This window comes from Propithecus coquereli, unplaced genomic scaffold (assembly GCF_000956105.1).
Source record: "Propithecus coquereli isolate 6110/MARCELLA unplaced genomic scaffold, Pcoq_1.0 Scaffold7, whole genome shotgun sequence".
Classification (NCBI taxonomy): Eukaryota; Metazoa; Chordata; class Mammalia; order Primates; family Indriidae; genus Propithecus; species Propithecus coquereli.
The window spans coordinates 13,447,168-13,459,635 of record NW_012153062.1 but is presented as its reverse complement, the minus strand read 5'-3'; the positions used below and the strand labels follow the sequence as shown (position 1 = coordinate 13,459,635).

At 39.5% G+C, this 12,468-nt stretch overlaps 1 protein-coding gene across 2 annotated transcripts in view; it reads right to left on the bottom strand.

Moving 5' to 3' along the window:
• MCOLN2 (mucolipin 2) overlaps nucleotides 1–12,468 on the bottom strand; it is a 49,739-nt gene that overhangs the window by 19,282 nt on the left and 17,989 nt on the right. For both annotated transcript variants that reach the window (XM_012661074.1, XM_012661073.1), the window contains exons 3-6: nucleotides 12,069–12,242; nucleotides 10,129–10,282; nucleotides 3,432–3,516; nucleotides 3,231–3,327 (exon numbers count right to left, since the gene is read on the bottom strand). In XM_012661074.1, the coding sequence (XP_012516528.1) occupies nucleotides 3,231–3,327; nucleotides 3,432–3,516; nucleotides 10,129–10,282; nucleotides 12,069–12,242 (510 nt within the window). The remainder of the gene's footprint in view (nucleotides 1–3,230; nucleotides 3,328–3,431; nucleotides 3,517–10,128; nucleotides 10,283–12,068; nucleotides 12,243–12,468) is intronic.

Below are 12,468 nucleotides of genomic sequence, written 5' to 3'. Positions count from 1 at the left end.
GAGAGCACCATAGAGAGGGGAGCAAGGCACCCTGCCTCTGCCACACTGTCTCCCTCACTGGGATCAGCTCAGAAGCAGGCAGGAACTTATTATTACAGGAAACAGTTAAGCTGGAGATTCCCAGTGGTCCCCTTTACCACCACAGAAGGCAGTAGTCTTTGCTAAAGGAAAGTCCCCCTCAGGCTCCATGCACACTCAGCCAGACAGTCAGTCAGGTGGTAACCCCCATCCCTCGAAGAGCCTACCACAACCACCTCCAGCAAAACCATGCCACCATTGTCACAAAAAGCTCCCACAGCTTAGGCCATGAAGGCAACCATGGACATTCCTGATAAGGATTACAACTGAAGAAACTGGATAGAGACCACCCAGAACCAAAGCCAATGTACTACACCCAACTGACACCCTAGGACCCCTCTATAGAAAAAAGTCCCTTCCTATGAAAGCTACTCCATAAAATTGGAAAAAGCAACTGTTTCACCAGATGCATAGATATCAATGAAAGGACAGAAGAAACATGAAAAAACAAGTAAATATGATACCCCCAACAGGAACACAGTAATTCTCAAGTAACAGACCCCAAAGAAAAGGATATTTACAAAATAGCTGAAAAAAAATTCAAAATAACGATCTTAAGAAAACTCAGCAAGATACAAGAGAATACAAACAATTCAGTGAAATCAGGAGAACAATTTATGATCTGAATGAGAAATTCAACAAAGAGATAAACAGCATAAAAAAGAACCAAACATAAATCTTAGAGTTAAAAAATTCAATGAATAAAATAAAAAATACAAATAAAAGCTTTAATAATAGACTAGATCAAGCAGAAGAAAGAATTTCTGAACTTGAAGACAGGTCTTTTGAAATAACCCAGTCAGAAGAAAGACAGAAAATAAGAATAAAAAAGAATGCAAAAGGCCTGGGAGACTTATGGGACACCATTAAGTGAAAAAATTTTTGCATTATAGGAGTTCCAGAGGGACAAGAGATGGAGAAAGGCACAGAAACCCTATTTAACAAAATAATAACTGAAAACTTCCCAAGTCTTAGGAGAGATATGGGCATCCAGATCCAGGAAGCACAAAGATCCCCAGTTAGATTCATCCCAAAAATATCTTCTCTGAGGTATGTTATAATCAAATTGTCAAAAATCAAAAACATAATTTTAAAAGCTGCAATAGAAAAGCATCAAGTCACATATAACGGACTCTCCATCAGACTGTCATCAGATTTCTCAGCAGAAATCTTGCAGGCCAGGAGAGAATGGGATGAATGGCACTATATAAATCTTTCAATCCTCTACTATGAAGCTCTAAAATCAAAATTGTCAAAAATGACAACAGCTACAATTAGTGGCTAAGGAACACACAATAGATAAAGATATAAATTAGGGCAACAAGGAAAATTATACTGATGAAAATGTCCTCATCACAGGATTTCTTTAAACTTTTTGTTAAATTAATGAAAAAATATAATCTAAGGGGTGGGGGGGAATACATGAATCTCAACAAATCCAGGATTTCAGATCTCTGGTTCAGAGAAATCCTAGAGCAAAACAGCCAACCACTTCTGGGAACAAAACCCAGAATTCACCAGTCTTTGACAAGAGTACACAATGATCTTATTTATTATGCTGAATGGAATTTAAAAGCATTTCTTTCAATTTAGTCCTTTAGGTAGGAAATTCTGGGTTTTTACTAGGCTGAAAATTATTTTTATGTTTGCTTCAAGAGCTACATAGTGATTTCAGAAACAACAAAGATTGCTCCAAGGCTGCAAGCTGAACTTAAGATGTCTAAATGCCCTCAATCTTCCACATTATGGGGTTTAAATCAATCGTTTAAAGTTCTTAAGTGATATATGCCAAGTATTCCTTAGGGTCAACACATTAAGAAATCCAAAAAGTTCACAGGCAAAAAGCCTGGAGAGCTGAATGTGTAGGTGATCAAACCCATATGCCTCTGCGTGTCGCTGAACATAAGCCAAGTTCTGTGTAATCTAAGAACATCACTACAACCAAACCATAGGTTCAAGAATTAAACCACATCACCCTCATTTCTATATCTATAAGCTTTGACTAAACCTCCACTAACACTGGCACTCTAGGTCTCTGTTTTCCCCAGGAGAGCCTTTCTCAAGCCTTGGGAACCTTAAGCAGATATATTAATAAGTCCAAAGAACAAAACAAAAATGAAGAGCCAATATTTTTTGACCCATGCTGCTGATCATATCATGACAAAGTCATCAATGACCTCATCCTTGCAGATCCTACTCCTCCAGCTCTTCTCCTGACTCTCTCCACATCCCTCCAGATGCTCTCAGTGCTCCTCTGGCTCACTCACTCTAGGGAGATTAACCATACTGTTCTCAGCTGAAGGCATTCTTCCTTACCATGTATCACAACCTGTAGTTACTTTTTTCTCATTTAGTTGTTTTCCTGTCTGTTTCCTGCACTAGGCTGTAAGCTTCCTGAGAGCCACTGCACCTCTAGGGCATAGCAAAATGCTTGGTGCACAGGAGGGACTCATTAAGCATTTATTGATTGTTGTTAAGTAAAGCACTCTTTTGAATTGCTAAAAGACAGTGTATACAAATACAACTTTCAGCTAAGCATCCCAGTTTAGCCCTTTAAACAGGAAAGGAAGGGACAGAAGGAAGAAAAGAAGCACAAAAAGGACAGAAAGAAGAACAGAAAAGACAGATGGAAGGAGAGAGAACGTCCATGAACGTAAGAAGGCAGCTTACTCTCCCCACAAAAGTGAACAGTCTCTTCTACTACACATGCTTCCTCCCAACATAAAAGGAAAAACAACTGCACCTTTGCAGACTGGCCTTCAGATCAAGGGAGCAGTTTCTGCCTCAAGGTTTGAAAACATTTGCTATGATATTTACAAAGACCTTCCTTTGAAGCTGATAATAACACTATCGATACTTAAAATACTTGTCATGAACTTTTTTTTTTAACATATGAGGAGAGTAGGAGGTCAAAGCCAATTTTTAAAATTCTTCTTTTAACCCAGAAATCTAGTTTTTCAAAGTTGAAAAGGGTTTGCTTCATCTTCAGAAGTGATGGTCTCTGGATCAACAATACCATAACATATCGTTAGATCTGTTTGAAACACAACTGCATCTAATTCATCTACAGGCTGGTGTGTTTTATATTCTGCATCTACAAAAGGTGTAGGGAAAAACGAGAGAAAGCAGCTTAGTAAAATAAAAACACTTGCCGTATTCTGAAAGACGTAACAGTCTGGTAACTCACGGTAATGAATCGTTTGTAGGTCAATGCCTTTGAGTTGAAAGGAGATTTCAACTTTTAAGAGCCTGAATAAAATATATTAAAAGGTATAAATTGTCATAAGGTTATTATACTACTCTCCTTCCCCTACCCCCATTTCCTGGAAAATGAGACTTAAAAATGTAATTACCGATAAAATTCCAATCTGAAGAATGATGAGTTCTTCCAGTCCTGAGGGTTCCTGGAGACAGCCTCAAGGTCTAAGTGAACACAATCTAGGGCAATGAAAGAACAAGAAATGGTTGTTCCAGGCAAAAATCAGATGTTAAAAACTCGTGGGCAAAAGTGTAAGGAGAAGCAGGATACTTAAAAAGTTTCAAAGTACTAATATCTCCCTGGAAAATACTTATTAATTACACAGGAAGAATAATAGTAAACTTACAGTGGAACCTCGCAGAGGCCACACTAACCAAATGATCAAAGTTGACATCACCAGTAAGGGGATAAACAGACATCACACACCCCCTAATACAATGTACTGAGAAGGACACATCATCACTTGGGTGGTATTCCTGACAAAAATGCAAAACCTCAATCTAGTCATGAAGAATCAGAAAAGCCCAGTGCAGGGACATTCATTCTACTCTTTTAAAATGTTAAGATCATAAAAGTTAAACAAACAAACAAAACCAAGGAATTTTATCTTGCTACAGATTAAAAGAGACTGAAGAGACATGACAACTAAATGCCAGATGTGATCCTAGATAGGATCCTGGGGGGGGGGGTTTATTTTGCTGTAAAGAACATTAAGACAATTGACGAATAGGGTTTGCAGATCACAGCATTGCATCGATGTTAATTCATCATCTTGACCACTGTACAGTGCTTATGTAGGAGAATGCTCTTATTTGGGGGAAAGGCACACTGAAGTATTTAGAGGTCAATAAACAGCATGTCTGTAACTTTAGGAGAAATATTTATACATAGAAAAAATGATAAAGCAAATGCGATAAAATGTTAGTATTTGGGAAATCTGGATGAAGGGTATAGAGAAAATCTTTGTGTTATTTTGTAACTTTTCTGTTAAGTCTGACATTTTTTCAAAATAAAAAATAAAGAGAAAGACAAGGAGTTCAGGTTGTATTCAAGTAAAAACAAATTACAAGCCATAAACTATAGAAGAACCATCAATTCCAAGAACCTCACATGTAAATCAGCCTCATTACTGTTAGTCTAACATCCTTGCTTTACAGGGCAGGAAACCAGGAGGTGTGATGAGGAGCACCTTCCAAAGTCACAGAGACCTAGAGACAGAACAGGTGTAAACGCATGGCTGCCCCTCCCCCAGGTGGCCACCGCCCCTTCTGGGCTGTCTTTGAAATGGAAAAGGCAGGGCCTAGCGCAGTGCCTGGCACCCAGGAGGTGCTCAAGAATCCTGGTAGACTTAATGGCTAATTCTTTAAGAGTGTTATCTCACAATTGTAACTCTTAACTTGCTAGTTGATCCCTTCAACTAGAGTATAAGGTCTTTGAGAGCAAGAACACAGCTATGTTGTACCTCATTGCCTACCACATAGCTGGCACTCAAAATATGTCCTGATATGTCAGGAACACTTATGTTTAACGAAAATTAGGCACCCTGAGCCAAAAACACAGGGACACAGAGCTGAAGAGAGAACTCAACAAGCATAATATTTAAGAAAGGTAGATTTTAGAGAGTGTGTTTGGCAAATAAAGTATTAGTGTCAAGAAACAATCTAATGTTGGTTTTCCTGACTAGACCTTAATACAATGAGGGCAGTTAATCAAAAGAACTTGTTTTCAGGCAAGAAAAGACTGATGATGATAAAAATAGCAAAAACATACTGTACTTACTCCATACTGGGCACTATGCTAGGGCTTTCTATGTTCTCTCAATGAATGCATCGTCCTGTTGAATCCTCAGAGCAACTTGTGAGACAGAAACTATTGCTGCCCTTCCACAGAAGAACAAACCAAGGCACAGAGAAGTCAAGAAACTTCTCCAAGGTCACACAGCTAGCCGGTTATCCAAAATTTAAATCCACCTTTGCTCAGTTCCAGAGCCTGAGCTCCACCAGCACCAGTACGCTGAGGAGGCTGACCTCTAAGAACATCAAAGACCCGGGCTCCCTACCCAACTCATTCATTTATTCAGTCAACATTTGCTGAAAGCCAGGCACTGTGCTAGGCAATGACGGTAAAGCAATGAACAAGCAGACCTGGCCACTGCCTTCATGGAGCTCACATTCTAGAGGGGGAGATAAACAATAAGCAAAAAAATATATACCAGGTAATTTCACCATGTGAAAAGTACTCTTAAGACACAGAACAGTGACTGAGAATAACTAGGTACAATAGCCTCACCTTAGGAAAGGTGGTCAGGGAATGACTCTCAAGGTGCTAAGATGTTTGAACTGAAACTGTTTTCCTAAAGGAAAAAGAATCAGCTATGCATAGGTCCGGGGGGCTACTATTCCTGGTAAGAAAAAACACAAGTACTAAGGCCTCCAGGTAAGAAAGAGCCAGGTTTGTTCAACAAACAGAAACGATGATGCCACAGTAGAGAAACGAGGACAAGGGTGTGAGAAGCTTAGGAGGCAGGCAGGTGGCCAGCTCCTATAGGGGCTTGTGGATTTTATTCTAAATGGGATGAGAAGCCACCAATGGTTTTTAAACCAGAAAGTGATATGACCTGATTTACCACTCTGGTTGCTGCGGGGTGGGGCAGGGCAGGGGATGTGGAGGCAAGACCAGAAGCAGGGAGACCATCTAAGCACATAGTGGCTTAGACTCTGGTTGGGCCAGGGGTAGGTAGAGAGATGGGGGAGGTTTGAAATGATCTGTTTGGGAGACAGCAGGTTTGAAATCACTATTAGGCAACACAATGGAGTTGTCAAGTAGCCAGTTGAAGATATGAGGAGTGTGGAGCTCAGGGGAGAAATTTAGGTTAGACGTGTAAATTTGGGCACCAGAGAGAAAGAGCATGCATTACTTCTCCGAAGCTGAAAGGGGTGGGTGTGGGCCCTGCTGCTCAGGTGAGGCTTTTAACTGTGGCCTCACCTCTGCACTCCTTTGTAACACAAGGATGAAAGAAGTGGAGAGAAGCTATGCAAGCAGCATTGAAGATATGGTGGCAAGAAGATGAGGGTGTTGTACTCTGGCACACCTGTCCTGTAAGCATCAGCTGCTGGGGCACAGGGATGGAAGAGGCTGGGGACCAATGGCCCTTAAGAGGGTCCAGGTAAGAAAGGAGTGGCAAGCGCCCTGGCAGCTTTTGTGAGGGAGGGATATTGATGGAAAAGGGTATACCTAAGCTGGGTACAGAAGGCACTGAAGGCAGGAGGTGATGACGGACAGTGGAAACTGTGATGAAGCCAGTAAAAAAGAGAGAGAGAGAGAGAGAGAGAGAGAGAGAGAGAGAGAGAGAGAGAGAGAGAGAGAGAGAGAGAGAGAGAGATGTCTATGTGAAGTGAAGGATCTTTGGAGAGCACTGACGCAGTGCTTCGAAAATTGAATGTGCACAAATCACTTTGGGATCTTGTTAAGATGCACATTTGGATTCAGTAGCTCTAGGGTGGGGCCTGAGATTCTGCATTTCTCACAAGCTCCCAGGTAATGTCCATGCTGTTGGTCTTTGAGAGCAAAGACCTACCTACCATCACTAACTCATTACGTGGCCTTGGCGTAGTTGCCTACCTTGACTGAGCATTAGTTTCTTCAACTATAAAATGAAGGCCAAACTGGTGATATTTAAAGTCCTGCTAACATTCTTATTCTAAGGTGAAATAAAAAGAAAAATTAAATTAAACTGATCTGAGGAAACAGCTATATTCTGAAAGAAGTAACATGTTCAAGATCTATGTGCCAGACACTGTCCTAGGTCTTTTTCTCCTGCATTTCGTTCACTCTGAGATGGAATTCTTTTCACTTTTAAACATGTCTAAAGCAGAAGAGTCTTTAGAAAAAATTGATGGCATCTCAGATTCTGAGAAGTATGACAGAATTTTATTAATCTTATACCATTTGTAAAATTCTCCTTATAAAAGTCTGTTTTGTTATTCAAATTTTGTATTACTTTCTTCATAATTATAGAGTTAGAGTTACATTTTATTTAAATGCACATGCAGAACTCTCTGATGTCCGGCTGACCTTATTACACTATAGTCATTGCTACTGAGGCTGCCTAGCGCCTGGTGGCAGCAAAACTGAGATTTCTGTAAAAGGATGGCAAAAACCCTGAGTAAAACATCAAACTTAAAGCAGAACAAATTGATATCTATATTAACAGCCTTATCACTCAAATGAATCTTGCTTACAGAGCAGAATACTTCAGCTAATGAAATAACAACCCTCTTAGTGGATGGATTAGACATGATCTTAAGATAGCAAGAAAAATAGATGAAATGGTCAAAATGTCTCATGCTAAGAACATGTTGAGAGAAGAACATAAGAAACTCAAAAACTATATTACAGAAAATGAAACGCTATATTAGAATAATAGCCACCCAAATGTTATTTAAAAAAATTTTTTTAACAGGATTCGTAACAGTCACCCCAATGAGGCTGACCTGGAAAGCTACCATTCTAGAGGCAGAACCAGGAGCGATATGACCACTAGCTCGAATTAAAGGAAATGCTGGCCTTGATTTACACAATCAGTTGTGCAACTAAATATAAACCTACAGGGAAAGCTGGGCATAGAGGCAGATCTTTGCATTTAGCACAATGAAGGGATGATTCTCTTAATAGTAAAGATAATGCAAAATTCACGGGTAGTTAATCTAGAACAGCTTCTGCTAGTTCACCTACTTAAATTATAATGCCAAACTAATGAAGTAAAACTCAATTCCTATTTATATAATCCACAGGCTTCCTCCAATGTATTCAAGAAAAGTGGGGCTAAAATCCAGTATCAAGTATTTTAAAAATCTTTACACATTCTGAATAAATACATCAAAAGATTCTCTTTGACAAATCATATGTAATAAGTCAAAGAATATAATTAACCTGCTCAAGCAATTTATCTTAAAATAAGGTCAAATTAATAATCAACCTCTGTCCACATTCCGATTGAAAAGAAATGAACCAGGGCACTACTGTCCAATGGTCAGGGAATAAATCCTGCTTTCCAGTCCTGTCCTATCTACTACTGATACTGACTTTGGCCACATTTCTTTAATCAATTTTTCCAAGAAAAATCAATTGAGAAAAAACAGCATATGAATCCCTGGGAAACAGCCATATGGTGCATACAGTTTGAGTTGCACATTTTCAAAAGGGCAAGTGACAGATGGCTTCCTTGAAACACAGGGTGAGGGGACAAGCTTTCAGCCCCACCTATCAAGTCCTCCTATCACAGCTATAGGAAATGACCCACTGGGAGGAACACAGTTGAGGTAAAAGATTAAGAGTAAACCATGATTAGCCTCTGTAGGTGGACCACCAAACAGATCTCAGGTTAGCAGAAGCCTCCAGGGCAGTAAGACAAACCGCATTTCAATGTTGTTGGCTACAAAACCAAGCAACCGTCCTCTAAATGGTCTCTGAAAGCAGCCTGGGAGCCAGACACCACAAGGGCCCCGATGGTGCTGGCTGACGGGCTGCCTTCTTTCAGCGTCCAGAGCACACAACACATAATGCTCATAAAGAGATTCTGAACAGCAAGTCTGCAGAAACAGAATTAAAACCCTTGTCGTATGGAGGTGTTCTCCTGTTGTGTCACCAAGGTACCTTAAGATCAGATTATAGGAAATATGGTAAAATATGGTCAAATGTGATCTCTCATTTTAATAAAACCATTTCAAATTTAAACTGCTATTAGGACCTCTACTCCCAAACTGTTAGGTACTTGAGGAGCCACAAGTGATTAATCTTTGCAACTCCAGTACATAAAACTGAGTGCCCTGACCTGGTGGCTATATACCAGGTTTATTGAATGAATAACAAAACCCCCAAAGTCTTAAGTCAAACAGTTTGCATTTACATATGGTGTGCCTTTAAATTCTTAACAAAATGGCACAATTCTACTTGATTAGCTATTAACTTTTTGCCAAGCAATCTCCTAAAAGAGAAAATGAGAGTTACTCATCACAATTTACCTTTGAAGAGCATTTATATACAAATAATAAGAACAAGTGTACAAAGCATTTTTACATATATCATTTCATTTAATACATACAGGCCATTTTTTCAAAAAGCCTAATTGTCCCCTCATGGAGGGACAAAACCTAAACAACAGGAAATAGCTGTGCATTATCCCAAAACCAGCAATTCTGAATTGCACTAAAAAGATCCACGAATGCTGTCCCTGTCCCATCACCAAAGCCACAGGGGTTTCTTGAGCCAAAGCCCTCTGCAGGCAAATGTTAAAGTGACAGTCTCTAATAGCAAAAGTTAGCTCTCACAAAAGCAAAGTTGTTCCATTTGGGTTGCCAGCACATGAAAGCATTTTTACTCTTGCCACAGATGATGATAAAGACATATAATGAGGCTGGGCACGGTAGCTCACGCCTGTAATCCTAGCACTCTGAAAGGCCGAGGTGGGTGGATTGTTTGAGCTCAGGAGTTCAAAACCAGCCTGAGCAAGAGCAAGACCCCGTCTCTACTAAAAATAGAAAGAAATTAGCTGGACAGCTAAAAATATATATAAAAAATTAGCCGGGCATGGTGGCGCATGCCTGTAGTCCCAGCTACTCGGGAGGCTGAGGCAGAAGGATTGCTTGAACCCAGGAGTTTGAGGTTGCTGTGAGCCAGGCTGATGCCACGGCACTCTAGCCCGGGCAACAGAGCAAGACTTTGTCTCAAAAAAAAAACAAACAAACAAACAAACAAAAAAAAGACATATAATGAAATTATCATTGCATTACCTATCTCAATGTCGCTGTCAATATTCAGTGTCTCGTTAGAAGGGAACGTGGTCCCTTTCTTGTAATGCTGCTTACAGACTTTTAAGCCAACTCTATTGTCTTCATTTTCTCCATAACCAAGGGTCCCCAGGGTAATGTCCTTTAGACGATGATACTATTAAAAATAGTTAAATAAAAACACATACGAACTTTTAGAAGTTTGATCAGAAGTTACTGCATATGGAATGCACTTTTATAATAGCTACTTTTTATTGTTTACGTCGTGCCCCTCAATAGAACTTCCCCACTGAAGTTATCACAAAGAAATTTTCTCAGATTGTGCAGGAACACACTGCCTCACAGAACTCAAAACTAAAGTAAACATGCTTACAGAGGGCTGCATCTCACTGAGAGCCAAAGCCAAGGTTCTGCCTTATCTCTATGACCTCATCCCGATTGCTGTCCCTTTGGCTCTACCCCACAAAACCACACTGGCCTCCAGGAAGTTCCTGGAAGCTTGCCAGGCATACTTCAGCCTCTGGCTTTTGCTGCTCCCTTTGCCTGGAACCCCAGGTATCCACCTGCTTGGTTCGCTCCTTTGGGTCTCAACTCGGTATTGCCACTTCAATGGGGCCTTCTCTTACCAATGAAAATTGCAAACATATATCGAAGCTGTACATTGTACCCCATAAATGTATAATATATACCATTACTATTTGTCAATTCAAAATAAAAAATAAAATTGCAAACATCTATCACCACGCCCAGGCACTCCCCATCTCCTTCCCTGCTTTATTCCTCAGCAGTTACCCCTTTCGGACATACCACTAAGGACCCAAGCCATGCACACCCCAAGCTTGCATCAACACAACTAACATTAACTTACATTACCTTACATTAGCTGACATTAACACCACTTTACTGTTTGGCTATCTGCACTAACAGGGCTTTACTAGCCCACATTTTCATTAATATGGCTTTACTATCCCAGGAAGCTTTTGCCCTGGAACATAAAAGTTGCAAATAACTGTACCGTTTATTTCAGGAACATCCAAAAAACTCATTTAAAGACAACCAATTTGAAGATTTAGTCTGATAACAACTCCAAGACTTTTTGAAGCTGCCCCGCCACCCTCACCTTGGTGTCAACCAATCCTTAACTATTATATCCTGATCCTTACCTAATTCTACTCAAGCTCCCCCCACATTGAAGAACTCCCTCCCTACCCAAGGTGCTACTGAGACTGATCAAGATAGCATCTCCCTTATCACTGTAAGCAATAAGCTCAGCTTTGTTCACCAACATGTTTTTTTGGGTGGTGTTTTCAGGGAGCCAGCATTTGATACATTTTACTTCTTTTTATTTGTTTATCTCTCCCCTCTAGACTTAAGCTCTGTAAGGGCAGGGTTTTTATCTGTTTTATTCACTGCTATATCCCCAATGTCTAGAATAGCACCTGCTACCTACTAGGTACTTGAATATTTATTGAATGAATGAAAAAGAATAAGAACAGTTTCTCTCCCCTAAATTCTTTCTTCAGGTCTACCAATCCGTTCTCTCATACCTATTTAGATATAACTATATCATATTCCATATTCTTAAGATTCAGCTAGGATTATTAATGCTAAGGCATCAAAATTGAGACTGTAGAATCTTAGATTTGGTATCAAATCTTCATCAAATTTCCTAAGATGACAAATCTTGATCTTGGGTAACCTCCCGAAAGTAGGGGTATAAAGGGATAAATAAATAATATAAATCTTAAAGAAAAATTCAAAATAGGCAAACTCTACTGTGTGGAAATGTAGCTTTGGAAATAGCAATAAACATTTTTGGTAGATTATGCAAAATTTACATTAGAATATTTTAATATATGTATAATTTTTGTTTATTTCCTAAGGTAAGGCCAGTATCAATATGTACTTAAAGTATAGGTCATTTGCAATAACAGAACACTTGCCTGATTAATAGCAAAAAAGATGCTCTCATAGGCGTCCTCTTGAGTATATACACTGCAGCTGTAGTCATCTTCATCTATACCAGAATATCCTTTTAAAAACAAGTGCTTAAAAGCAACTGTGTTATCTTCTTTGAAAGCAACCACCAGCTGGTTACTTAAACCAAAACGAACAAGCTAGAAAAGAAAATCAAATAGGAATACATAAACTTTACCATTTACCAGGGAAGGCAAATGACTTCTTATTATCATCAACCCTCACCTATAAACAGCAGAAGAAAAAGATAAATTTTTTGGTTTATATTAATAGCATCCATGTCAAAATACAAGTCCCAAATGAATAGCCTCATTAAGCTACATCAGCAATTCAAAGTAGTATAAAGCTAAAAGGGATTATCACTCC